The 25479-nt window shown below is 56.9% G+C and overlaps 1 protein-coding gene across 5 annotated transcripts in view; it reads right to left on the bottom strand.

Moving 5' to 3' along the window:
- The window catches only part of Rara (retinoic acid receptor alpha), a 36927-nt gene extending 12323 nt beyond the window's left edge, over window positions 1–24604 (bottom strand). The window contains exons 1-3 of one of the 5 annotated variants that reach the window (XM_048365575.1): window positions 24384–24604; window positions 10541–11084; window positions 1784–1877 (exon numbers count right to left, since the gene is read on the bottom strand). In XM_048365575.1, the coding sequence (XP_048221532.1) occupies window positions 1784–1877; window positions 10541–10669 (223 nt within the window). In that variant the 5' untranslated portion in view covers window positions 10670–11084; window positions 24384–24604. Of the gene's footprint in view, window positions 1–1783; window positions 2343–10540; window positions 11085–11315; window positions 12116–24383 lie in introns of those variants that run through there. The other 4 variants (XM_048365576.1, XM_048365577.1, XM_048365580.1 and 1 more) reach the window with 4 other exon arrangements.
- Between the last annotated feature and the right edge of the window lie 875 nt (window positions 24605–25479).

The following is a 25479-nucleotide window of genomic DNA, read 5'->3' as shown; positions in this document are numbered from 1 at the left end:
CTAAGGAAGAGCAGGGCTGGAGCCCAAGGCTCAGAGCCCAGCTTCGCCGCAGAGCCCCAGTGGAGCAGAGGGTCTGGCAACTCTGCCTCACTATCCCAGGGGTGGGGGGAGCAGCAGGAAAAGTCCTGGTGTCAAAGGCTTCACCTCTCCCTACTTGCAAAGCCCGTGACTGCTCACCCCATCCTCAGCAGCCTCACACTCCGCCCCAGGGAAAGGTCAGGGGGCAGGACAAGGGGAAAGGCTGGGGCTGAGGTGGCTCTGGAAGGCTGTCTACCTCAGTTGTCCCTCCCTGAAGCAAGGAAGGCAGTGGTAATAAGTAAGTCCTTTGCCCTTCAACCTTCTCCAGCCAACCAATTCCCCCCCCCCCACCCCCAACCTCCTCCAACTCTGGCAGGCAGGAGGGTGGCAGCAGGTCTGGGAAAGTGGGAGAAACCCCTGGGAATAGCTGAGCACAGGGCAGAGGGGGAGGAAACCTGAGCCCCCTCACAATAACCCCCAAGCGTCTACTTTCCCACCTAGAGCACGGCACCTTGCACCTGGCACAAACACACCCAGGTGTGCACCCTGCCCTAGGTGTGCATGAATCCTCTCCTTCCTTCCCAGAGAACCTGACCCTAGGCTAGAGAAGAGCTCCGGGGCTGGGACAGCAGGGTTCTCACCAGTGCCCCTCGCAGACAGCACAAGGCCTGGCCCTACCCCCTACACTAGGTAACAAAAGGACTCTGTGAGCGGTGGGGTTCCTCACTTGCAGAGCAGCCCCAGCCCCACAAAATGCAAACATCCCCAGAGAACAAGCCCTCTTAAGAGTAAGGGGCAGGGGAATCTTCCTGCCTGGGAAGTTTCTCCCCTCCATTTCCAGTACTAAAGCCTCCAGGATGCCAGCCACAACAACCCCCAGATGAGCCAGGTGCCCTTCCTGAAGATGTACAACAGCCCGGCTTCTGGTGAAGTTGCCCCTTTCTGCTACACTCCACTGTCAACACCAAAGTCAGGAAGCCCTCCCCTGACACCCACCCTAAAGACTCAGGGCTAGGGGCAGCAGCTGCCACATTGGGGGGGGGGGGTGAAGAACCACTCTCTTTCCCAGGCTTTGGCAGGGGTGGCATTTAGAGAAGTGGGCCCTCCTCCTACAATGCTGACAAGCCCACAGACAGACCTGAACCCCACCCTCCAGGCTGCTGCGAAGCTCTGGGATCCTAAGGAAGAAGACACAAACTGTGGGCAAGAGGCTGGGGCTCAAGTGGAATAAGTGGAGGAAGAGGTGCATACGTTTCCTGAAAGAAGGAACCAGAAAAGTTCCCTGGACCTAACACTACAGAAATGGAAACTGAGGGTTACTGGGTCAGGGGGCACTGTCCAGCAGGGCTGGTGGCTCAAGCCTGTAATCCTGGCTACTCAGGAGGCTGAGATCTGAAGATCAGGATGGAGGTTCAAAGGCAGTCCAGGCAGAAAAGTCCGTGAGACTGTTATCTCCAATTAATAACCACCAAAAAGCTGGAAGTGGTGCTGTGGCTCAAGTGGTAGAGTGCCAGCTTTGAGCAATAAAACTAAGGAACAGCAACCAGGCCCTGAGTTCAAGACTCAGTACTCTTACAAAAATATATATATGTATGTATACACACACTCATATATGTATGTGTGTGTGTTTCCCATCAAGAGAGATGGGTGTAAAGTGGGAGACAACCCCTCAGCGTGCTGGCCTGGTCCCTGGGTAGGACGGGAAGCCCACTGCCACCCTCTCCCTGGCTGCCACAATAGCAGCGCGCGCGCGGCTGGTACGTACAGTGGTTTGAGCCATTCCAACCCGGAGTCCGGAGCGGGGTGGAGTAGGGGCCGGGGGCAGGTAGCCCCTTCTCCGGGAGCAAACAGGCTCGGTTCTGGTTATAAAAATCCACCACGAGGAAGGGATTAGGGGTGGGAGCGAGTCCCCCCACTTCCACGCTCTCGTACATCTTCCCCCGCGAAGACAGGAGGTCCTGGCGGGGAAGTCCTGCGCGCCGCCCCCCTCACTCGGCCCGCGGCGCCATCCGAGCCGGGCAGCTGGGGGAGAGGGGAGGGGGTCCCTCGCCCTGTCCGGCGGTCCGGGCGGCGGGGCGCCCCCGCCGAGGGGGGCCCCCCCAAGTCCAAGTCCGTTGGCCCCACCGCCAGTCCCAGGTGGAAATCGGGAAGTTGCGTGTGCAAGGATGGGGTTCCTCGGTGCTCCCGGGGAACGCCCGGCGGAGGCCCGGGAACTCGGCGGCTTCACCTCGAGGGAGCTCCGGGCTCGAGACTCCCGGTGCAAGGCACAGTCCCGCGACTCCCCAAGTCGGCCGGTGGCAGGCGAGGTCGGCACCGGGCGGGCGCGGGGGGGGGGGGATGGAGGGGGGTGGAACACCGAGCACTTCCTTCTACCCTCCGGGGGCTCCCGGGCTTCTCCCCAGCGAGGATTCCGGGCGGGGGTGGAGATCCCGCGCGGCCCCGCCTCCCCCCGGCCAAGGCGGCTCGCTGGGTCTCTGGTGATCGCGCCGCTGGCCCCCCAGCCCGCGCGCCCCCTCCCTCTGGCCCCACCCCGCGCCCGATCAGACCCCGCCCCTCCCGGCCCCGCCCCGTCAAAGCCACGCCCATCTGTCAGGCCCCGCCCCTGTGTTAACCCTTTCCCCCCCACGTGTCTGGCGGAAGCCACCCAAACACGGGGAGGCGGTGGCGAGAGGCTGCGTGGAGTCGGCAAGTGGGGGAGCCCCCGACGGGGGGGGGGGGGGAGAGGGGAAGAAGAGGAGCAGGCACCGGAGGAGGAGCACGGCGGGCACAAGCCGAGGCAGGACGGACGGGGGAGGGGGGGCGTCCCCTCCATCCCAGTCCGGTCACTGGGCCTAGACAGAGCGGAGCTCCCGGGAGGGGGGTGGTCCCGGGGTCCTCCCCCGAGCACACCCCGACCCAGCCCCGGCTCATTTGCCTAATGCAATGCGGCTGAACTCGCGCTGAACTCGCCAGGCGGCGCCTCACCTCCGGGTGACCCACCCACCGCTGCCCGTGACATCACCCGCCGGCCAGCCCGCCCGCGGGGTTCACCCTCGGGCCCCCCGCCCGGCCGGCCGGCCCGGGCCCGACCCACCGCCCCTGGCACGCGGGGCGCGGCCGCCCGAGGCGCAGGGCCGGGGTGCAGGTGGCGTCCCAGGTGTGCCGGGGCGCCGCTCGGCCGTGTGGCGGAATGAGGCACCCTGCTCGTGTCAGCCTGTGACATCATGTGTGTCTCGGGCCGCCCGCCGGAACCCGGCTCGGCCACGCCGCCCGGCGGGCACACACCCGGCCGGGGAGAGCCCCCCCGCCCCCCGCCGCCTCGGCGCTTCCGGCGAGCCGAGCCCCGCCCAGGGTGTCTCCCAGCCGGGGAACCCGCGGACGCTCCAGCCACAGAGATAAAGCGAGGCCGCAGCCTTCCAGCCGACCACTTCCTCCCGGAAGCCCTCGGGATGCTGGGGACGCCTGTTTCCCTGGAAGCTTTGCAGAAAAACACGGGATACCCACGGGAAAGAGGGACTCTCCTATTACCCTGGGATGGGGAATCACACGATATCGAAGGATTTCCTTCTAGACCCCAGGCTCTTTACAGATGGCGTCATTTGGTTTACAGAACAACTCCAAGAAAACTTAGAAATAAACTGCAGCCTCAGCAGGCTGGGTGGCTCCCCCAAGCTCACGGTACTATGAACGGGTTGTAAAGGGAACTTTATGCCACCAGAGCCCACACTCCCACTAAGGAAAACTCATAGATAATCGCGCTGGTCCTGGGGCTTGAACTCAGGGCCTAGGTGCTGTCCCTGAGCTTTTTCCACTCCAGGCTGGTGCCCTACCACTTGAGCCACACCTCCGCTTCCAGTTTTTGGGTGACAAGTTGGAGATGAGCTTCTCAAGGACTTTCCTGTTCTATTTGGCTTCAAACCACAATCCTCAAATCTCTGCCTCCAACCACCAGTGACCCACTAACGTGTATTTTCCGAGTGTCATCTGTATGGCTATCCTGGTAAACCTGCCCTTGGAGACCTTATGTAGTAACAGCCTTTAAACAAATAACCACATGACAGATAAGATGGAGGACTGCAAACTGAGGTAAATGCTATGATGGCACAATGATAGTGTGCTCAGTGGGGAAATGCTATGGTTCAAGGGTCACAGAAGAACTCAAATTAGAGAAAAATCACAAAGTACAAACTCAGAGTCAGGCAAAAAAAGAAAAGAATAGATTTCAGGCCTAGCCCCCCCCCCAAAAAAAAACAAAAACACGCCTGTGTAGAAAGCTCTTGGGGCTACAAAAATTGGTGAGTTCCTACAAGGTACTGACAAAAGACTAGAATGGATGGAATATACAATTTCAGAGGGGAAGGTATGCAAGGCCAGGTTGGCCTTGTAGGCTACATTTGATAAGGATTTTGCCTTTATCCTAAATGCAAGGAGAAGCCATAACAAGATTGCAGGCAACAGAGAGGGAAGTTATATAAAAACAATTCTTGAGGGCTGGAAATGTGCCTTAGCGGTAGAGTGCTTGCCTAGCATACATGAAGCCCTAGGTTCGATTCCTTAGTACCACATAAACAAAAAGCCAGAAGTGGCTCAAGTGGTAGAGTGCTAACCTTGAGCAAAAAGAATCCAGGGACTGTGCTCAGGCAGGCCCTGCATTCAAGCACCAGGACTAGCACAAAAAGAAAAAGATGGCAAGAGTGACCACTTAGGAGCTTTGGCAGCCAGTACAGACAGCTGATGAGGCTGCTGCTAACCTAAGAAAATGACAGAGGTTACAGACAGGTGATTCACAAGATAGGTGAAAAGTAGAATCAGTGGGGGGAGGCAGTGGCACCTGTTGTAAGGGGGTTTTGTTATTTTGTGCCAGTACTGGGACTTGAACTCAGGGCCTGAGCACTGTCCCTTAGCTTTTTTGCTCAGGGTTAGCACTCTACTGCATGAGCTACACCTCCACTTCTGGCTTTTGAGTAGAGATAAGAGTCTCCTGGACTTTCCTGCCAGGGCTGGCTTCAAAGTGTGATCCTCAGACTTCGCCTCCTGAGTAGCTAGGATTACGGGTATGTGCCACCAAGGCTGGCTGCTTTTTGTTTTCTGAAGTACTGGGGATTGAATTTATAGCCTCATGTTTGCCCTTTACCACTTGAGCCACACTCCAGTCTGTGTTTTGAGGTTGTTGTGTTTTTGTTTTGAGATAGGGTCTCCATATGCAGCCCAGCCTCCATCTACAGAGAGTAGCTAGGATTACAGACATGTGCCCCTGTGCCCAGCTGTGATATACAACTTATGCAACACTGAAGTTCCTGATGGCAAAATAGAGAAATCCACCTGCTGCTAGGCAGGTGAATGTGGGCAAGCGGGGGCTATAGATGGAATGCTGGGGTCTGGGCCAAGTAGGCAAATCTTGATGTCGATGAGGCTGCCAGGGAAGAGGGCAGAGAACTTAAGGACATGAGACTCTTGCCCCTGTCAGAAAGATCTCTCAGATGATTATAGTTCACTGCAGGAACAAAGGAGAAGAACTTTGTGGTAGAGATGAATGTTGTAAGAGAAAAAAACTATGCCACAGTCATTGGAGAAGGAGGGAGAGTGTGGCAGGGAAGGGGAACATGGGTGGAGGGTTCTGAGAAGAGGCAGCATTCAAGATGTTCCTTGAAGGATGGACAGGATTTCCGAAGCTAGAGAGAAGCTAGGGTGAGGTGCCCTATCTGGGCAGCAGCAAGGTCATGGAGCAGGTCAAGGCAGAACATGATGTTCTGGAGCAGTGGGAGAAGAGGGAAAAGAGAAAGGCTCTGGCCAAGGGCAGGGGGTGGGGCCTCTGGTGGCTGCTGTCTGCAGGCCTCCTCCCCATCATACTCAGCCTCAGCCCCACAGCTCCAGATCCTGTAGACCTCTGTGCTAAGCAAGCCCTCTGCAGGTAAGGGCTGATCTGGCCCCCACGTGTGCCAAGCAGGGCTCCTTCCTATCCCTACCCTCATCTGGAGAGTACAAGCCAGATCCTGAGGCTCATTGCCAGATGGACATCAGGTCCCAATATAGGGTGGCCAGTCCCCAAGACAAAGCCTAGCTCCAGTCTGTCCCTGTCATCACGGCTGTTGCAGCAGTACTTGAGGCTCCACAAGGCCATCCACAGCAAGTGGGTCACTGTGGCCTCTAAGCAATTAGCCCAGCCCCAGGCAGATTAGAAGTTTGGCTTTAAAAAGGAGGAAACTGTTTGAGGGGGAGGTTGGGTGACCTGCCTAAGGCTATGCAGGAAGAAGGGCTTTCTAAGACCTCTCCCTGTAGGCAGGGGGGGGGGAGGGAGGCAGGAGTGGGTAGAGTCAGGGCATCTTCAGGCTGGCAAGTATTTCCAGAAGCCCAGAATTCCAAATAGAATTTGGATTTTTTTTTTAATCCAATCAAGAGTTAAGTGTCCTCCACACTATCCTGACCACTGAAGGGGCAGAAGGCACAACCCCAACATGATTTGGAAGAGGGCACCACTTCCCCTTTCTGCAGATGCTGCCCCACCTCCCACCCCAGAGGGCAGTCCAGGCCTGCTCTAGCTCAGTCTCACGGGCACATGGCCCTTGGTGTGGAGAGGACACCATGCCTCAGGCCCTGACTTGCTTAAGAGGAAGACAGACTTCCTTCCGAGTCCCCTCCCCCTCCACCCAGTTCTGGCTAGGATCTTGCCCTAAGGGTGTCTGTGCTCTATCCAGGCTGGAAGATAAAAGGTGAGGGGGGAGGAGAGGCCCCCGTTTTCACTCCAAACCCCAGTGCAAAGGCCTTTTGGCTGACTGCATTTTGGACTGTAGGAAGGCTTGGCTAAGGCAGTGAAGCCTCCCCCCTCGGCGGTCCCTCCCATTGTCCAAGGGAAAGAGGGAGGAGGCTCAGACTGCAAAGAGGAGGAATGGGCAGAGAGAAAGGGAAAGGCGCTTTCCCCTCCTCTCCTGGGGCCCAGGCACGCCCACAGCCCCGGCTCACAGGGAAGATAGCAAGCCCAGCATCAGCTACACACTGAGGGGGTCTAGAGACCCACCCGTATCCAACCAATAGGTGGGTGGAACACTGGGAGCCACTCTCTTCCATTAACTGCTCCCAGCTTGCCTGCCCCCACCCCACAAGTTGAAACAAAATAGGCATAAGAACTGGACTTTTACACCCTGTTCCTTCGGGGGTCGGTCAGCAGCCGGGCCGAGGGGGGAGGCCACCCGCGGACTCCCAGGGCTGCGGCTGCGGCGGTGGGGCGCTGGGTGGGTGTGAACAGATCGCATCCACAGCTTCCAGCACGGGGTGACATCTGGCCCCGGCCTCTCACCTCTCTCCCACAGCCTCCAGGATCAAAACACAGGCGAGGGGGCGTGGCCAGGGGCTCCCCTGCGCCCCCTGCCGGGGACGCCCGGAGGTCCTAGGGCACTGGCAAGCCTCCCCGCCCCCAACCAGGTTCCCCACACCAGTGGTGCCTCCCTTCCTAAAACGGAAAGCAGCCCCCTCCCCTCCTCCTGAGCTCCCCATCTATTTCCTCCTAGGTCCACGCATAAGAAGCTCAGCAGCCTCCCATTTGGACTCCTACCTAGAAATGTCCCAGGCCCCGTCCCTGGCTCGGGATCAGGCGCCAGGCAACATTGCTTCCGTGATTCTGTCTAAAGCCCTCCGAGGTGGGTACTGGTAGAAATGGGGGAGGGGCCCGCCGGGGGAGGGATTGGCACACGGTAATTTCCTTGGACAGAGAAACTCCAGCTCCCACTCCACAGCCCCGACCGGGTCAGACCCCTCTGCCCATGGATTTCCCAGAGTCTGCAACCACAGAGGCAGGCTAGCTCTCCCTCCAGCCAAGGAGAGGTGCAGAGACTCTCCGCCCTAGCAGGTGCTCTCTGAAGACAATCACACCTCCTCACACCTCTGTCCGAAATCCTGCCCCAGCCCCAGCCCACATGCTGATAGCCTCTTCAGTCCTGGAACCCTCTCACCCAATATACACAAGTCATTAATCCCCTTCTCAACACATACTCAACCTTGACCCCACCCCTAAAACACACACAGGCCTGACCCTCCACATAAAGTACACGGAATCCCAAACCTCAGTAAACACCAGCCCTCCCCTGCCAAGCACCAAAGGGAGAGGCCTGCCCTATCTCTGGGACCTCCTACCCATAGTGACCAGGAATGGCTCTCTCTCCTCCCCCAGGGCACCTGAGCTTCTGAAGGGTACTGCATCTTCTCCCTCTACCCTAAGAGGAAGAGGCGGGGAGGCCCCATCTCCACACCTTTGCTGGGTGGTGAGGGGAGGAGGAAGGTTCCTCCAGCAGGCTTACAGAAAGGGTGGCAGAGGATCAGAACATAGCACTGCTGCCCACAGGAACCAGAGGAAGGCTGCAGACTCCTCCCTCCCTTACCAACTGTCTGACTCCTGCACTGGCCCGAAAGGGAGGCTGAGCTGTTCCAGCTCTAAGGCAGATTTGTGAATTTTTGTTGTTTTCTGTGCCAGTACTAAGACTTGAACTCAGGGCCTTGGCTAGTGACACTCTATCACTTGAGCCACCGCTCCCCTTCTGGCTTTTGGGTGGTTAATTGGAGGTAAGAGTCTCATGGATTTTGCTGCCTGGGCTAGCTTGGAACCTCAATCCTTGGATCTTAGCCTCCTCAGTAGCTAGGATTACAGGTGTGAGCCACCAGCACCTAGCTTAGGTGTGTGAAATTTGTATCCCTCTAGCTTCCCCACCTAGAGCTGACCAGTACCTCCAGCCCTGCAGGAGAAGGAGGGGCATGTGTGGTTCTCTTGGACCCAAGGCCATACCTCAGGTCCCAGACAAAAGTGGACCAGAAGCTCAGAAGCAGGTGATGGATGGGATAAGCAGAGGAGTTGTTTACCAGGAGGGGTGGGAAACCTATAGGCTCACAGAGGAGGGCACAGGAAAAGGGCATTGCCTAAGCTGGGTGGGGAAGCCAGAGAAAGCTACATTTGCCCGAAATGTGGGCACCCCACCCTGGGAGAAGGTTACCAGGGTAGGAGCCCTCCCCACCCACCTCTAAGAAAGAGGAACCAGCTTGCCACACTGAGGAGAGGGCAAAGCATTTGCTCTGTCTAGCACAGAACAGGCAAGAATGAGGCCACACCCCAGGCCCTACCTCCAGTCTCCCACCCTCAGACCCTAGGTGAGAATTCTGTTCCCAGTACATGGGGAAGGACAAATTGTCCACAGTTCTGAGTTACAGGACAGCCTCCCCCCCCCCAAAAAAAAACAACTGCTTTTCTCCTTAAAATTCCCCCCTGGCTCCAAGTGACCTAAGACCAGCAAAAGAACCTTGCTCCTTTCAAATGCATTGAGTATGCCACCCAGGCGCACCCACCCTTTCTCCAGTCACGCTGTGCCCCGAAGGCTGGCCACCCCTCATCACAGCACAGACTAGGAGACCAGATCAGAATCGGGGTTCTCCAAATCCATCTTCCTCACATACCTATGCAAGGCAAAGACAGCAAGGGAAACTGAGGCAGCACCTGTCTGCCTCCATGACCCCGGGCCATAAAGTGGGAGTTGCTGCTCCCAGGCGGCTGGTAGGGCCGGGGAGGGAAGGGGCTGATCCAGGAAGCAGTGGTGGCGGTGGGCAGACAGCCAGTGCGGGCAGTGAGGCGCCCAGCCAGGGCCTGCCCTAGGGACAAAGAGACTCCCTGGCTCCGGGGAGAGAGCACTGCCCCCACACTGAGAAGGGGGCACTGACCCAGCCCAGCCGGGCACACAGGGCAATGGTGCCAGGCAGCGTGCCAGTGGCTGTGGGAGGAATAGTGGGTGCCCAGGGCAGGGTGTTCAGTCCGTGCCAGCCAGGAGAGGTGGGACACGTTTCTCAGGTCAGCAGCTGACCAGCCAGCCAGCTAGCTAGCTGTCCATAGCCCGTTCTGCTGCTCCCAGCCCCTCCCGCCCCAGGCCAGGCCCAGCTCCCTCCTCCCCAGCCCTGGCCTCAAGCCCAGCCAGGCCCTGGGGGCCAGAGTTACTGTAAGCGGCCTGGCAGGCCCCAAGCCTGGACTCTGCCAGCTGGCCACAGCCGCCGCCACCTCCCACTACCTGGCTTGGCTGGCCAGAGAAGGGTACTGAGACCCCCACCCAGCCAACACGTGACCCTCACGGCAGAAAACAAAGGCCCTGCCAAGGTGATGCGAGTGGCCAAGGCTGGAGTCCAGGCCAAGTGTCCCTTCCCCACCAGGCTCGCCTGTGGGTCCCTCCCTCTCTAGCATCCCCACAAAGGAAAGTGGGGGGAGGAGATGGCAGGGGAGAGCAAGGGGCTCCAGTGGCCCCAGCCCCTGCCCTCTTCCTTGAGGAAGCCCTTTCCCTCAGGAGCACTGGGTCCGGTCGGGGTGGGCAGAGGTGGGGTGTGACTTGCTCTCACTCCCTAGAGCTGTCATTTCCACCCACTGTCAAGAGGAAAAGCCCCTCCTCCAGCCTCCACATCCAGTCCTCACAGCCAGCACCAGAGAGCCACCCAGGACAGCTCAACACCAAACACACCCCGCCCAGGACAGCCCCCCCTCCCAGGACGCCCCCCTCCCACCACGGCCCCCAAACAGACTTACTGGCTGGGGATGGTGTGCTGTATCCACTAACTGGAAGCTGGTGCTGGAGAGTGGTGAGCGCTCCTGGCGGGGAGAGGCCCCCCAGCATAGGGGGGAAGAAGAAGGCATAGGGGGGCACTGGGTAGCCATTGAGGTGCCCACCCCCAGGTGTCGGGCAGGAGCTGCTGTTGCTGGCCATGCCAAAGGGCCACAGTCAGAAGGGCAGGCAGGCAGTCTGCTGGGGGGCTGCAGCGGGCTTCAGGCTGCCCCTCCTTGGGGCATGGGGCCTAGGCCCAGAGGGGGTTTGTGTGGTCAGCCCACACCCCCTCTTCGTCCTGGAGCTGGCCGTCCAAAGTCAATAAACTAATGTCAGCCTTCTAGAGCCCCCACCCTCGCGGGGGCTGGGTAGCCTGGGGAACGTCCCAAGAGTTGGTCCTTTGGTGAAGCAGTTCTGTGAGCTGGCACTTTCCTGGGAAGGTCCAGGGCTGGCTTTCAGGGCACCAAAAGGGCTGGCACTCCTAGACGGACCCCAGCCAGGCAGGAAGGGGGGCCATGTCCTGTGATGCTGCAGAAAGAGGAGAGACAGGTGAGTGGGCACTGAAGTGCAGGCACCCGGGATTCCCTGTGGAGCTCCGGAGATTTTCCCGTGGCACCCAGCTGAGCAGACGGCTGGCACCTTGCCTGGTTGGCAAAGGCAGCCTGGGAGCAGGGCCCAGGCACCGCTGGGGGTGGCAGGATAGCTCAGCCAGGCTGGAGAGATGAGGACATAACCCAGACCCATTGGGAGGCCTCTCACCCATGAGAGTCCTCAGGGAAGAAAGGGTCCAAGGTGCCACCCCAGAGATCACTGCATGCAGCAGAGGCGGCTGCTGTCTCTCCTTCCCCCAGTGTGGGTCACCTGAGGTCAAGACGCAGAGACTGTGCTGGGGGTGGGAGAGAGAGGAAAAGCCGCTTCCCTAAAGCATTGGCACTTCTCAGAAAAATGACTCCTAAACTGGGGGTGGGGGGGCTCTCTTATACCACTTCCCCTCAAATCCAAGCTACAGCACCCCAGATAGATTGGTTCCCATTGCATCCATGGGAACAGCATGGATGAGCCACGGCTGTGATTGTTGGAGTCTCCCACCCCCAGAGATGAAAAGGCGAGAGAGGCTGATCTCAGAGTTCACCATACTTCTGTCTGCAAAAGCAACACCCTCGGAATGGGGTGGGAGGTGGGGAGAAGATTAAAGGACCCATGCCCCCTCGCCAGTGTGTATACAGACCCACACCCTGTTTGAACAGCTGGGAGCAGAGGATATGCACAGATAGCACCATGGGGTACAGAGGACAGCGATGAACCCAAGAGATCCCCCAACAGCGAGACACAGGCAGCAACAGAGACAGAGAGAAAATGAGAAACAGATCCACAAGAGGATGCTTCAAATCCACCAGGTATATATCTGTAAACAATGACTACATATACAAATACATAGAGTTTATACACAGGTATGCACACCCATATATCACGTGTGTGTGTGTGTGTGTGTCTGTGTGTGTGTGTGAAAAGAGACCCTGTAATCCAAGCTACTCAGGAGGCCGAGATCTGCGATTCACAGTTCAAAACCAGCCAGGGCAGGAAAGTCCATGAGTCTCCTATCTCTCTCCAATTAACTACCAGAAAACCAGAAGTAGAACTGTGGCTCAAGGGGCTGGGAATATGGCCTAGTGGCAAGAGTGCGTGCCTCATATACGTGAAGCCCTGGGTTCGATTCCTCAGCACCACATATATAGAAAATGGCCAGAAGTGGCGCTGTGGCTCAAGTGGCAGAGTGCTAGCCTTGAGCAAAAAGAAGCCAGGGACAGTGCTCAGGCCCTGGGTCCAAGCCCCTGGACTGGCAAAAAAAAAAAAAGAACTGTGGCTCAAATGAGAGACTAGCCTTGAGCACAAAGGCTCAGAGATAGCACCCAGGCCCTGAGTTCAAGCCCCAGAACCTAATCAGGCAAAAAAAAAACAAAAAATCACACCTATCGGGTCAGGAATGTGGCTTAGTGGTAGAGTGCTTGCCTAGCATGCATGAAGCCCTGGGTTCAATTCCTCAGTACCACATAAACAGAAAGAGCTGGAAGTAGTGCTGTGGCTCAAGTGGTAGAGCTCCCGAGTACTGACAAAAACAATCACACCAATCAAAACCACAATGAGCCAGTTCTGTAGCTTGAGATTAGCTGGGGGGGGGGGGGGGAGGGGAGAAACAACTGTTAATAGGCCCATCTCAACCAATAGGCTGAGCACTGAGGTTCACACCTGTAATCCAGCTATGTACCCCTACATAAGATCATGGTCCCAGACTATCTGAAGACCCTATCAAAAAAAAAAAAAAAAAAGCAACAGATGAGGACGTATGGGTCAAGTGGCAGAGTGCTTAGCCAGCAAATGAAAAGCCATGAGTTCAAACCACAGTATAGGGAAAGGAAAATGAGACGACAATGATCAACTCTGGTTCTGTTTTCTTCCCTAAAAAGATGTCTGCCCACTAGCATAGTGGAGCACATCTGTAAAGCCAGATACTCATGAAAGCTGAGTCAAGAAAATTGAAAACTCAGGGTTAGCCGAGGGCAATTTAGCAAGATTCTGTGTCAAAATACAATAAAAAGGGCTAGGGGGACTGGGGATGTGGCCTAGTGGCAAGAGTGCTTGCCTCATATACATGAGGCCCTGGGTTCAATTCCCCAGCACCACATATACAGAAAACGGCCAGAAGGGGCGCTGTGGCTCAAGTGGCAGAGTGCTAGCCTTGAGCACAAAGAAGCCAGGGACAGTGCTCAGGCCCTGAGTCCAAGCCCTAGGACTGGCCAAAAAAAAAAAGGGGGGCTAGCGATGGAACTCAGTGGTAGAGTGCTTTCTTACCATGTACAAGGCCCTGGGTTCAAACTAGTGCCCCCAAAATAAAACAACAAATATTGATGACTATATGAAGAAATCAAACCTTTATGCACTGCTGGTAGGAATGTAAAATAGTATAGCTACTTTGGAGAACAGCTTGGCAATTCCTCAAGTGATTACACATTCAAGTTATTAGCCCATGACTTAGGTATATTCAAGAGATATATGGATGAGTCCAGAAAAAAAGACTTATCAGGGCTGGGAAGGTGGCTTCATGGTAGAATCCTTGCCTAGCATGCATGAAAACCCTGGGTTCAATTCCTCAGTACCACATAAACAGAAAGAGCTGGCTCAAGTGGTAGAGCTCTAGCCTTGAACAAAAAGAAGCTCAGGGGTAGTGCCATTCAGGGTTGCCCACACTAGTCAAAAAGTGGGTCTCAATGTCCATTAACTGAAAAATGGACAAATAAAATAGAGATCTACACTACAGAATATTATTCTGCCCCCTAAAGGGATACACCAAAAAATATCCTGATATTTACTAACATGAGTAAAACTGGAAATCATGTGACAATCACAAAAATATGTATGTTATATGATTTTATTTGTATGAATGTTCAGGAGAGGCAACTTACACAGACAAAAGTACATTTGTGGTTACCAGGAGCTAGGGTGTGAATTCTAGGGAAATGGGAAGTGACTGCTGATAGATATGGGGCTCCTTTTAGAGTGATGAAAATGTCCTCATGTCTAAAACTGGTTGCGGTAGTGGTTGCAGAACCCTGTGAATATATGAAAACTGCTGAACTGTATACTTTCTCTTATGTTTGTGTGTGTGTGTGTGTGTCAGTGCCAGGGTTTGAACTCATATGGCTTATTTACTAGGCTGGCACTGTACTATTTGAGCCATGCCTCTAGCCTGGCTTTTTGCTGGTCATTTTGGAGATGGAGTTTTGCAGACTTTTCTGCCTGGGCTGGCTTCAAACTATGATCTTCCAGATCTCAGCTTCCTGAGTAGCTAAGATTACAGGCGTGAGCAGTGGTGCCTGGGTCTCCTTGGTTTTTTTGAGACATGGTCTTCCTATGTAGCCCATCCTGACCTCCAGCCCGCAATCTTCTTGCTTCAGATTCATGCGTGCTGGATTACAGGTGTACATTACTATGCCCAGCTTGAATTATGTACTTTAATGGATGAATTTTATGGTATGTAAATTGTATTTCAATAAAGCTGTAGAAGAGGAAGAAGATGAGAAAAACCAGGAAAAGAGAAAACAGGGTGATAGAGACCCAAAATAAGTTCTGTCTCTTTCCAACCTCCTCTGTCCATCCCCACTCCCTAAGCTCAGTATATACCAGGCTCCAAGCCTCAGGCTCAAACCTGGAGACCAGGGAACACATACACAGACAGCCTTTGGCTGGGGACCAGGCCTAGATGGGGGGAGTTCCCACCCACGCCCCTGTGGAAGAAGCCAGGACTGGGCCCGGCTGGACCAGCAACCAGGCCCTGTCAGACTGAGATAGGGAGAGAGAGCAGAGGTACTGGTTAGGGAGGAGACAGCTGCCCCCCACCCCCCACCCCCAGTGAGTTCTGGAAAGTTAACTCATCATCGCAACAACCACAGAGCCAGCCTCGCCCCTTACTCCTGCATGGCACACCCCCTGTCTCTCCTCAGCCCCCTGCCGTTCCCTCCCAAGGCTGAGGGGCTGATGTCAGTCGAACAGGAGCCCCACCCGCTGGACCAGCTGCCATAGTGCCCCTCCTTGCCCCTGTGGGCCCCACACAAAAGGAACTTGAGCTAGGGAGAGCCAGGCAAGGGGAGGAGGGGCTGACTGTACCTCACAAGTGTCTACCTACCCCCCCTCCCTTACAGGAACTCATGCATGCAGGTCTACAAAAAAACATCTGGGTGGGCAAGAGCCCACTTGCAGCCCCAGCCTGTGTGTGCAAGCACGCACGTGAAAAACAGAGAGGCTGCAGATACCATCTCTCCACACCTGGGATCTGCCATGCAATGCACACAGCTCAGAACTTGTGTGCACACACCCCCATATATGCTCCCAGAAGATGCACAACCTCAGTTTCCCACACTGTGCAGTCGCTGGCTCTCACACATAAGGCTGGCCCCTGTACCTGCCTCCCTCCTGCCACACTAACGCACATCAAGATGGAGCCACATACACCAGTTCCCAGCCACACAGAGGCCTCTCCCCGGCAGGGCAGGCCCAGCAGGCACCTGGCGTGAGCCAGGGCACCATTCACACTCCCATCTCAGGCATCCTGACCTAGCCTAGCTTTAGGGATACAGGTAGGGGACGCCCAGCCTGGACTTTCTAGAGTCCAGCCTTGTCCTTCGAGAAGAAATAAATTACAGCCACCTGGAACCAATGCTTCGATTCTGTCCCTGATGAAAGTTTGAACTCTTGGATGAAACTTGGACCCTGTCCCCCCGCTCCCCCCACCCCACATTCCCCAGGGAGTGGCTCGAAGGCCTCAGAAACTCCAAGAGCCTAACCCAGCTCAATCTGCAAACTTCAACGAACACACTCGTGTGCAAAGTGGCTCAGCTCCCAGGAAGGAGGGGTTTCCACTGAGGGAGAGGGCAAAGGTCACAGAAATGGGCCAAGGGCCAGGTTAATCAGAGAACAGGGATGGGCAAGGGTAGAGATGATGGGGGTGGGGCACAAAGAGCACAAATCCTGAGGCAGAAGATTCTAGGTGAGCCACAGTGCCTTGCACACAGTGGTAGAGAAAGCCCCACCAGAGAATTGAAACCAGTACCAGAGAAAGGGAAAACATAATACCCACATCCAACCCTCTGTGCCAGCAACCTCCACTGCAAAGCACCAGAGAGATCCACAGGCCTGCATCTCCAATACACAGCCCAGAAACAAAGGGGGGAGGGAGGTGAGAAGGTGGGCCCTGCCAGTGACTCATACCTGTAATCTTAGCTGGTCTGAGGACCATGGTTCAAAGCCAACCCAGGCAAGAAACTATGAGAGTCTTATCTCCAATTAGCCACTCCCTAAAAAGCTGCAAGTGGAGCTGTGGCTCAAGTCGTAGAGCAGAGCTTTGAGTGAAAAAGCTAAGCAACAGTGCCAGGCTCTGAATTCAAGCCCTAGTGACAGCACACCAAAGGGGGAGAAGGGGGGAGATGGAGAGAGTAGCTGCCACCAGTCATTGTCATGAGCACTGGGGTCTCTCTCCTCGAAGGTACCAGGATTACTTCTCCAGGGTCAAATATCCCCAGCTTCCCACACATTATTCCTCAGAGCCACACTGTTGAAAGAAAAGCAAGAGTTGCCAGAACCGTGAAGATGGTAGGGGTAAAAAAAAAAAGAAAAAGATCTGAAGAGTTAAATCTCAGCTCTGCCACTGTAGATGACCTTAGGCGAGTCACTTAACCTCTTTAGGCATGTTTACTCGCCTGTGAACTGCCTACCTCCACACTGGCGGTTGAGGCAGTTGAGCTGAAGGAAGAACCTCACCCAGTCCCATGTAGACGGCGTGGACACCTGGGCACCCACCCCCTCCTCCCCCACGGCTCACCACCACCCTGGAAGGGAGCCAGGCTGTCTGCCTTCTTTTTCCCATGTCACCCCCCAAGCAGGTCCCGCATCTGTGGCCAGAACGAGGAGGGAACCTTACCCCTGTTCCAGGGTCTGCTTCCCCCCAGACAGAGGAGAGGGATGTGGGGAGACAGATATTATGGGTGTGGGTGGAGGCCTGACCACAGCCCTTTCCCAAATTCCCTTCTTGCAATTCACAAACCAAACCAAGAAAAAAAAAGGAAACCTTTGGATGTGGAGAGAGGAAAGGGGGAAGAGAAATACACCATTTCCTCCCCTATCCTGGGGTGAGGAACCAAGGGTCTCCAAGCCCACCTGGGCCCAGTCTCCCTTCTTCGTTTATTACCTCTTGTAACCCTGCCTCCCGCAAAAGAGCAGTTCCCCACAAACTGAAGCCAAGCAGTCCCTTCTGGAAGGACTGAGAGAAGGAGCTAGGATCCTGGAGCTTAAAAGAAGGGGAGACAGGGGGTTTCCTAAACATTCTAGACAGTTAATGAATCATATGCAAATGACACCCAGAGCTCAAACTCCACTTGGGTGGGAGGGACTCACTCAGCCTTGGCAGCAACAAAGCCCTGCCTCCTTCGGACCCCCTACCCTGCCAGGAGTTGGCAGAGCTGGCCAAGCAGGGGCAGGGCGGGACAGGGCCGATTTCAAAGGAGAACAGTGGGCTGGAACTATTTATAAACTTTCCAGGAAAACACACTCACACACACAAAGCCGCAACCTCTCCCCTCCTCCCCGCTCCTTCAACTACAGGCAAGCGGGTTGGGGAGCAGTAATGGTCACTGCCCTTTTTCCTCCTTTTTCCCAGGGCCCCTCCTGGCCACAGCTCTTACTCCTCTCCTGCTGGACAAGCACAGCCCCACTTTGAAAGAAGGAGGCACCTGGGGGAGGCAGGGAGAGATGGAGGTTCCTCCACCTATCTTCTCCACCAGCCCTACCCAATCCCAGCCTGTCTCTGCAGCTAGGGCTGGTTTGAAAACCTGCCCCGGTAGGTGCTGGCCCACAGCAAGGTCCTCGTGGGGGTGAAGGGGGTGCAGGTGCTGCATCTTACTGATGAGGGCTGTGCTACCACTGTCATGGCCTTGGGATGCAGCCTGAGGCTCACATCCATAATCTTGACTACTTAGGAGGCTGAGATCTGAGGATCTTGGTTCAAAGCCAGGAAAGTCCACGAGAGTCTTAATCTCTAATTAATCACCCAAAAGCCAAAAGTGGAGCTGTGGCTCAAGTGATAGAGTGCTAGCCTTGAATAAAAAGTTAAGAGACAGAGCCCAGGCCCTGAGTTCAAAGCCCCAGTATTGGTGGGAGGCTTGGGAGGGGGGTGGAGGTGCAGGTGGATCTGATGTCTCCCCACAACCCAAAGCTTAGTACCACACAGCGCGAAGTTCTACTCCAGCTCTGGAGTTCCAGAGCTGCCTGGCTCCTGGGCAGTGTCAACAGTGACTGAGTGAGGGCGACTGGACAGACAACCCAATCCATGACAGGTCAGGCTTCAGGAGAAAGAAGTGGGGTCTTCACTGGGTCCCCCACAAAGCAACCTTGGGGGACATGCTCCAAAGCCCAGGGTGGCTAAGGGACACACCCAGAAAAAGAGCCACCACCTCTCAGCAGATCTTCTCGGGCGCAGAGGCGCAGAGAGTAGGTGAAAGGGCAGGGGGCAACCCAGGCCTCAAGAAGTGGACCAAGCCATGAGGAAGGAAGAAAACAGGAAGAGGAAGAGATGAGCCTGCAGAGGCCACAGCCAGACCACAGGAGTGTATGGACCGTACACAGGCAGCTCTGTTTTTGGGGCACCAAAGGGGCACAACGGGGACCCCCCAGCTTGGAAACCACCGGCCTCACCTCCAGCCTGACACGGGGCTTTCCCCACCCTCACCTTGGCAGCTGCCCCCTCACCACTGTCTGCCTCCACTCCACCATGCAGGAAACACAAGTGAAGGGAGGGGGTCATCCAGGCCAGGGACAGGGCAGCAGGACGGGGCCCACTCATCCCCTCAGCTCAGCCCCAAGCCTGAGCTGAATCCTAGGGCAAACTGCCAACAGCACTGGATGCTACCAGCCCCCCTCCCCGGGGACCCAAGCTGCAGAGAAGCCAGGAACACCCCTCCTACCTCAGGATATCCTTTTGGCTCTAACCCCAGACCAGGCCTGAGTCAGACTGTGACCCACCCCAACCTCCCCCCACAATCGTGGACCCCCCAGCAACTTCCTACTCCACACCCAACCACTCCAGTTGGGGCTGATTATCCCTAGATAATCAGGGGAGCCCACAAGGGAGGTGAGGAAATGGGCTCACCAAACCTCGTGGTCTCCCCTTAAAGAATAGGGCGGGCAGGGAGAAGCAAGCATAACACACACACACACACACACACACACACACACACACACACACACACACACACACACACGATCCTCCTAGAGCCCTGTCTGGGTTCCAAGAAACCACAGAAGCTCCCGGGGTAGGTACTGCCCATGAGGACACAGGCCGGAATGGGGAGAAGGCTCTCACACCAGGGGGAGGGCGCATGTGAGATCTAGGATCTTACAAAGCAGAGGGACCTAGGCTAGAAGGGAACAGGGCTGCCGAATCGATCAGCCTCACACAGTCAAACACAGCCAGACGCGGTGGGCACAGTCTCTCCAACACTCAGTCTGAGTAGGTGGCAATGACTCCTTCCCACAGACAGAGGTCTAGGGAGCCCCGAGGGACCCAGGGCATCAGAGACCACACACAGCCTGAAAGGGCCCCCTAGCCAGCCTCCCCCACCCCCCAGTCTCCCTCTCAATTGTGGGTCTTGAGGGGAGGAGCAACTCCCTCCCCACAAGAACCAGGGGTAGTGCCTACAGCGCCATCCCCATGGTAACCAACAACAAACATCCCAGGAACCACAGTGGGACAGGAAGTGACAGCCACGTGACAGGAAGATGTTTTTTTCACCCTGTTGGTGGGTGGGGTGGTGATCTAGATAACTCCCGGCTTCTAGGGAATCAGCCATTCCCCAACATTCTTCTACCTGCAGCTGGAAGGAAGGCGGACCGCTGACAAGGTGTCCTCACACCACTAAGAGCACGGTCAGTCTGTGCGGGGGCCTGACAGACCTCCCTCCCCACCTGCCACTCATGGTTCCCTCCTTCAGGCCCCCTCCTCTCCACTTCCTGCCGTGACTGGAGATCAGAGAACTCCCCACCGCAGCTTCCCCTTCTCAAGTCTCGATTCCTGGGCGGAAGGTTTCATTGTGGGGCAAGGGACTGAGGGAAGAAGGACAAGCGACCTGCAGTAGGACCCAGAGGACAGAGGCTCCAGGGGGAGGGGTCAGAAGGAAGCCACTCCGAGGTAGGTGTGTGTACACACAGGCACACAGCGAGTAGGTCACAGTGACATACCACCGGATGGGCGCAATGACACACAAAGACTGCCTGACCTCAGGCAACTCCAGGGGGTGGAGGGAGAAGGAAAAAGGCCAGCGGATCCAGTCAGCGCACCCCACTTGGGCTCTGTCCTAAGCCTCTGGGTTCATCTGAGGTGTCTGCTGACTTCCAGGCAGCCAAGGCCCCAATTGCTCAGCCTGCCCCCCCCCCGCCCTTTGTGCTGAGGATCCCCCTCCCTGCTCCAAGGTGCCCGTCCAGGCCAGGGCACCTTGGTTGGAGGTGGGGGGGAATGGAACCTCCCTCTACCCCCTCCCCTTCTCTGCAGATGTCCCAGACTATATTTAGCCCAAACCGGGCGGCTAGCCAGACCCAGACTCCCCACTGGCCCAGAGCTGAGCTCCCAGTTTTTATGCAATTAAAACATTAACCGAGAACCACCTCCATCTACGCCCCCCTAACACACACACACACATACACACACACACACACACACACCCCACACACACACACACCACACACACACACACCTTGCCCAGCCAGGACAGCGGAGCTCCGGGAACTTGGAGGACAACCCAGTGTGCAGCCAGTGATGGGGGTGAGGGACCACAGGCAGGACGCGGGCATCAAGGCTGAGATCAGGTTGACACTTCGGGAGGTCGGGGGTGGGGGGGGAGCTTTCCTAGTTCCGGCTGGAAGGGAAAGTCATATCTACTTAGGGACGGGAGTTGCCTGGCTGCAGCAATCCCACCTGTCATTCTGCAGCCCCCCTCCCTGGCCAGCTCCGGTTACAGGGATGGAGATGGCAACAGGTGCTGGCCAGGCTGGCAGCAGCCTAATCCCCCCACCGGCTCCCCAGGCTGATGGTGGTGCCTGGAGGTCCAGCAGGGGGCCTCTGGGGCAGGATGCCCTGAGGGGTGGGCAGCCCATGGCCCTCTGTCTGTAAGAGCTGGCTCTTATGTGCTGGAGAGTCTGGGGAAGCCAGAGAAAACTTAGCTCTATAATACCTATTTCATTTCCCCACGATGCCAGGCGGGCGGGCTAGCGTGTGGGAGGTCTGTCTGCCTGCCTGCCTCTTCCTCCTCCTTCTTTCCAAATTCCAGGAACAGGCAAGGGAGGCTCCAGTTGCGGGGAGAAGAGAGCAAGTAGGCAGTCCCAGCTGGGGGGGGGGAGGGGGGGTGTTGGAAGAGGAGTGAGGACCAGAGCAGGAGGCGCGAGACCCAGACAAGCAAGAGACATCCACACCCAAGCCAGACAAGGACAGACACACCGACGATGACGACGACGACAATGCTGACAAATTCTCACACTCTGGGCCAGGTCCCTACAGGCTGCCCACCCTGCAGGGACATCCAGACACCATCAGCCAGTTCTGCCAATTCCCAGAACACTCCCTGGACACACACAGAGATCCAGGCCCTGTCCCCCACCTCACATGCCCCCACAAACCGTGTGGGCTCGCCAGCAGCTGGAGGGTGGAGAGGGGAGCAGAGGGGTAAAGACTGCAAGCATCACAGAGGATGTGGGAGCCAGGGCTATCAGTGCTGACGCGCCTTTCCCAAAATTCCGTCAAGACAACCCTGGTCATTTTGCCAGGGGCCCTGCCAGCTTCCCACACTCCCCAAACCACCGCTACCACCACCACCCACCAGACAGGGGTGTGGGGTGCTAGGAGTGGAGATTACCCTGCTTACTTGTCACAGGGATAGGATTACCTTCCGCAGATGCCCTCACCCTAGATCCCCAGGCAACGCTCCCAAACTGATCCTACAGAGGCCCCAACACACACCCCCTCCAGCTGAATCTAGGTCCTGCCCTGCTTATGCTTCCCAGAGGAGGGGGGCCTGGGCAGTGAGGCTTGTATTTAGAGGCAGGCCCCACTCTCCTATTACACAGTTCCAAGGACCATCTCAGCCATAAGAGCCTACAGTCTGGGCAAAGAGTAGCTTGGGAAAAAGGTCTCAGAAGCCAGAGACCAAATGGCTTAAGGGAAGGAGAAGTCACTCATTAGGGTCTGGGTCAATGTCCCCCAAATAGAAAACAGACCTGAAGGCCATTGAATGTCCTTTCCACCACACTAGACAGGGGAGCAGGAACCACGTCATGGCATGTGTGGGTGACTGTGCCTAGCGGGGGAGGCCCTCGGGATGGGGCTGCTGCCTACAGCTAGCTTCCTGCCAGGCTACTGCTGCATGGCTGGGAGTGGGAGGGGAACTAAGAGGTGTCCCAGAGTGGCGGCAGGGCTAACAGGGTCACTCTGAAGAGCCAGGGATTTAGAGCTGTAGCAGGACTAGGCTGTTTGCAGCCCGGGGTCTTTCCAGAGCTGTCACAGTGTCAGTCTGTGCAGCCTGTGCAGCCTTGGGAGTCTGGTGGTGAAACCCCTGCAGTGGCAGCCTCAGGCATTTACACCCTTAGCATCCTTAGGGATCCACCCTCCTCGGATCCACCCTCCTCCTTGGCTCCCAAGGGCCTACTCCAGATTGACCCCACTGACCTCTCTGCTTCAGGCCCAGACGCTCAGGCAGGACTGCTGTCCCAGCCCCTCCCAGTGCACCATCGTTCACAGCCACAAACTCCCTGACTCCACAACCACCCTCTTCTTCCTCCAGAAGGATGAACGAGCCACAACTCTGTATACTCTTCCTTCTCTTCCATCATCTCCGGGCTACTCACACTCCTAGCCAGTCTAGCATGGAGGAATTTGGGGCCCAGTGCCCCAATTTCCTAGCAAGAACTGAAAAATCTTTCCTGAATCACTTCCCTTCAATCTTGCCCTGTGATGGCCACAGCTAGGAGGTCGACATCCCTGAATCCCTCCCCCACTGGTGTGTGTTGGGAGGGGGTGTCCAGGAGCAGAATGGAGGGGTTGAAATAGCAGCATCCTATAGAGGTGGAGAAGTGTTCTTAGGAACAATCCCCTTGGAGAACATATACAGATACATGTGTGCACAGGCAGAGGGCAATCAGGCTGCAGAAGGGGGTACTGGAACCAGGTGTGAGCAGGGGGTACCCTTCCATTGCAGTGCACTGGGCATCCATCCCACTCAAGACAGGATGGAGGGTGAAGAAACTTCTCCAAGGCTGGGGGCAAGAGGAAGGGGGTGGTCATTAATCTGACTGCCATATGAGTCAGTCCCTATCTCTAGCCCAGCACAACTGGGGGACCGTCCCCCTCTCTCCTGGAGCAGACTTGACAGGGCAGTGCCCAGAGAGAAGGGACAGGACCAGGACGTAGCTAGCCTCCCCGCCCCCCCCCCCCAAAACCAACACACACATACACACATCTGGCTAGCAGCTTCCAAGCCTCGTGGGTGGCACTAGGTCCCAGACATCCTTAGCAAAGAGAGGTCTGCCAGTCTATTCTGTCCTCCCCTCACCCCAAAAGACTTCCACAACCCCCATGGTAATGAGATCCAGGGACATCCCACCCAAAACGGCATCCGTTCAGGCACCCAATACTGGTGGCTCCCTCGCTCGGCCTGGGACACCAGCTAAGCGGCCCCGCCCCCCCGGCCCCCCAGCAAGCTTCCTCGGGTGGCAGGGGTACGGCCGACGCCCCCCCCCACGCTGATTCTCCCCCAAACCACAGGGCGGCTCAGGTAACAAGAGGGCGGGAGGAGGCCAGTCCGTTGGGCATCCGATCTCTCCCCAAACAGGTTTGAAAGTCTTTTTTGTTTGATTTTTTTTTTTTTTTTTTTGAAGAGAGAAAAAGGAGAGGAAGGGAGAGGGAGCAGGAGTTCCCGGCGGCGGGTCCGCCGGGGCTGGAGCGCCGGGGACACGCGCGGCCGACGGCCGCAGACGCCTCAAGGCTGCGCGCGGAGACGCGGGGCGGCGGGCGGCGACAGACGGGGCTCCCCCACCCCGGGACGCGGCGGCGGCGGCGGCGGCGGCGGCGGAGGCGGAGGCGGCGGCCGGCTGGGAAGCCCAGGAAACCCCTGGGCTCCGTCAGCAGCGCCTGGCACCGGTCCTCGCCCGCAGCGCCTCCAACGAAGCGGGCGCCATGGGTGCCCCCAAGGCGTGCGGGAGCCCAGCCCGCCCCAGGAGCTCCCGGGGAGAGGTTACCTCGAAGCAGCCAGGGGGGAGGTAACCCGTCCAGGTGTCCGTGGGCCAAGCGTCGGTCCTAACCCAGCGCCTCGGCGGCGGCGGGGCCTGGCGTCAGGGGTGCGGGGGTCCCCGGAGAGGAGCCGTCCGGGGGGCCGCGGCTCAGGGGCGCGGGGCGACGGCAGCGGCCATAGCGAGTCACGTGCGGAGGCTGAAACTTTACCCGGAGCCCCAGACTGGAGGGGGGGGGCGGAGGGTACGGAGCGGGGTGGGGGGGGGAGGCCCCCCTCCCGAGGGTCCGCCCCGGCACGCCCACCGACCAATCACAGGGGAGGGGCGGGCCCTCGGGACCCGGCCACGCCCCTTTCTCCTCAACAGACCCAGGGAAAGGGAGAGTCTTAAAGGAGCCGCTCCCAGCTGAGTGCTGGACCGTGGGAATCTGGGAGAATCCCTTCCCTCGGCACCAGAATAGATTCAGAGCGAGGAACGGGGTACAGTTCTGTGGAAAGAATAGAAACACGGCTTCGGTGGAGAAAGGACCGCAGTGTGTGGTATCCTGCAACACTCCCTTCCCCCAACTACACGCCCACACTCACAGGAACACACACACTCTCTTTCTCTCTCTCTCTCACACACACACACACACACCACCACCACCACCACCACCACCACCACCACCACACCTAAACCTGGGAAGAGACGAGGTGGTGTAACGCGGAAGTGAACCGAATGCAGTGACTCCTGCCCCAGCTGTCAAACCCTTGGCTCTCATAATTAAAATCCTCCAGGGACCAGATGGGGCTGAGAGCTTTGCGACCTTGAGCGAGTCACTGCGCTTCTCTGGATCTTAATTTCCTCATCCAAAAGGAAAAAAAAAAAAAAAAGGCACAAGAGCAGCTCTTCCCCCAAACACCTCTCCAGCCCCAAGGAGTCGAAGGAACTCTGACCCAATCTAACCAACCCACACCCACCCCACCCACCCACCCTCCTCCAAAAAGGCAGCTCTTGGATCTTCAGGTAGGGGGACCTCGGAGCACCCCTCATGCTGGAAAGACTTCTCCAGCTCAAGCGTCGCTCCTAGCCAAGGCTGGAGGAGCCAGGAGTGCTTTCATTCATG

This window comes from Perognathus longimembris, chromosome 17, assembly GCF_023159225.1.
Source record: "Perognathus longimembris pacificus isolate PPM17 chromosome 17, ASM2315922v1, whole genome shotgun sequence".
Classification (NCBI taxonomy): Eukaryota; Metazoa; Chordata; class Mammalia; order Rodentia; family Heteromyidae; genus Perognathus; species Perognathus longimembris.
Note: the sequence above shows the minus strand (reverse complement) of the source record. Positions and strands in the feature narration are given on the sequence as shown.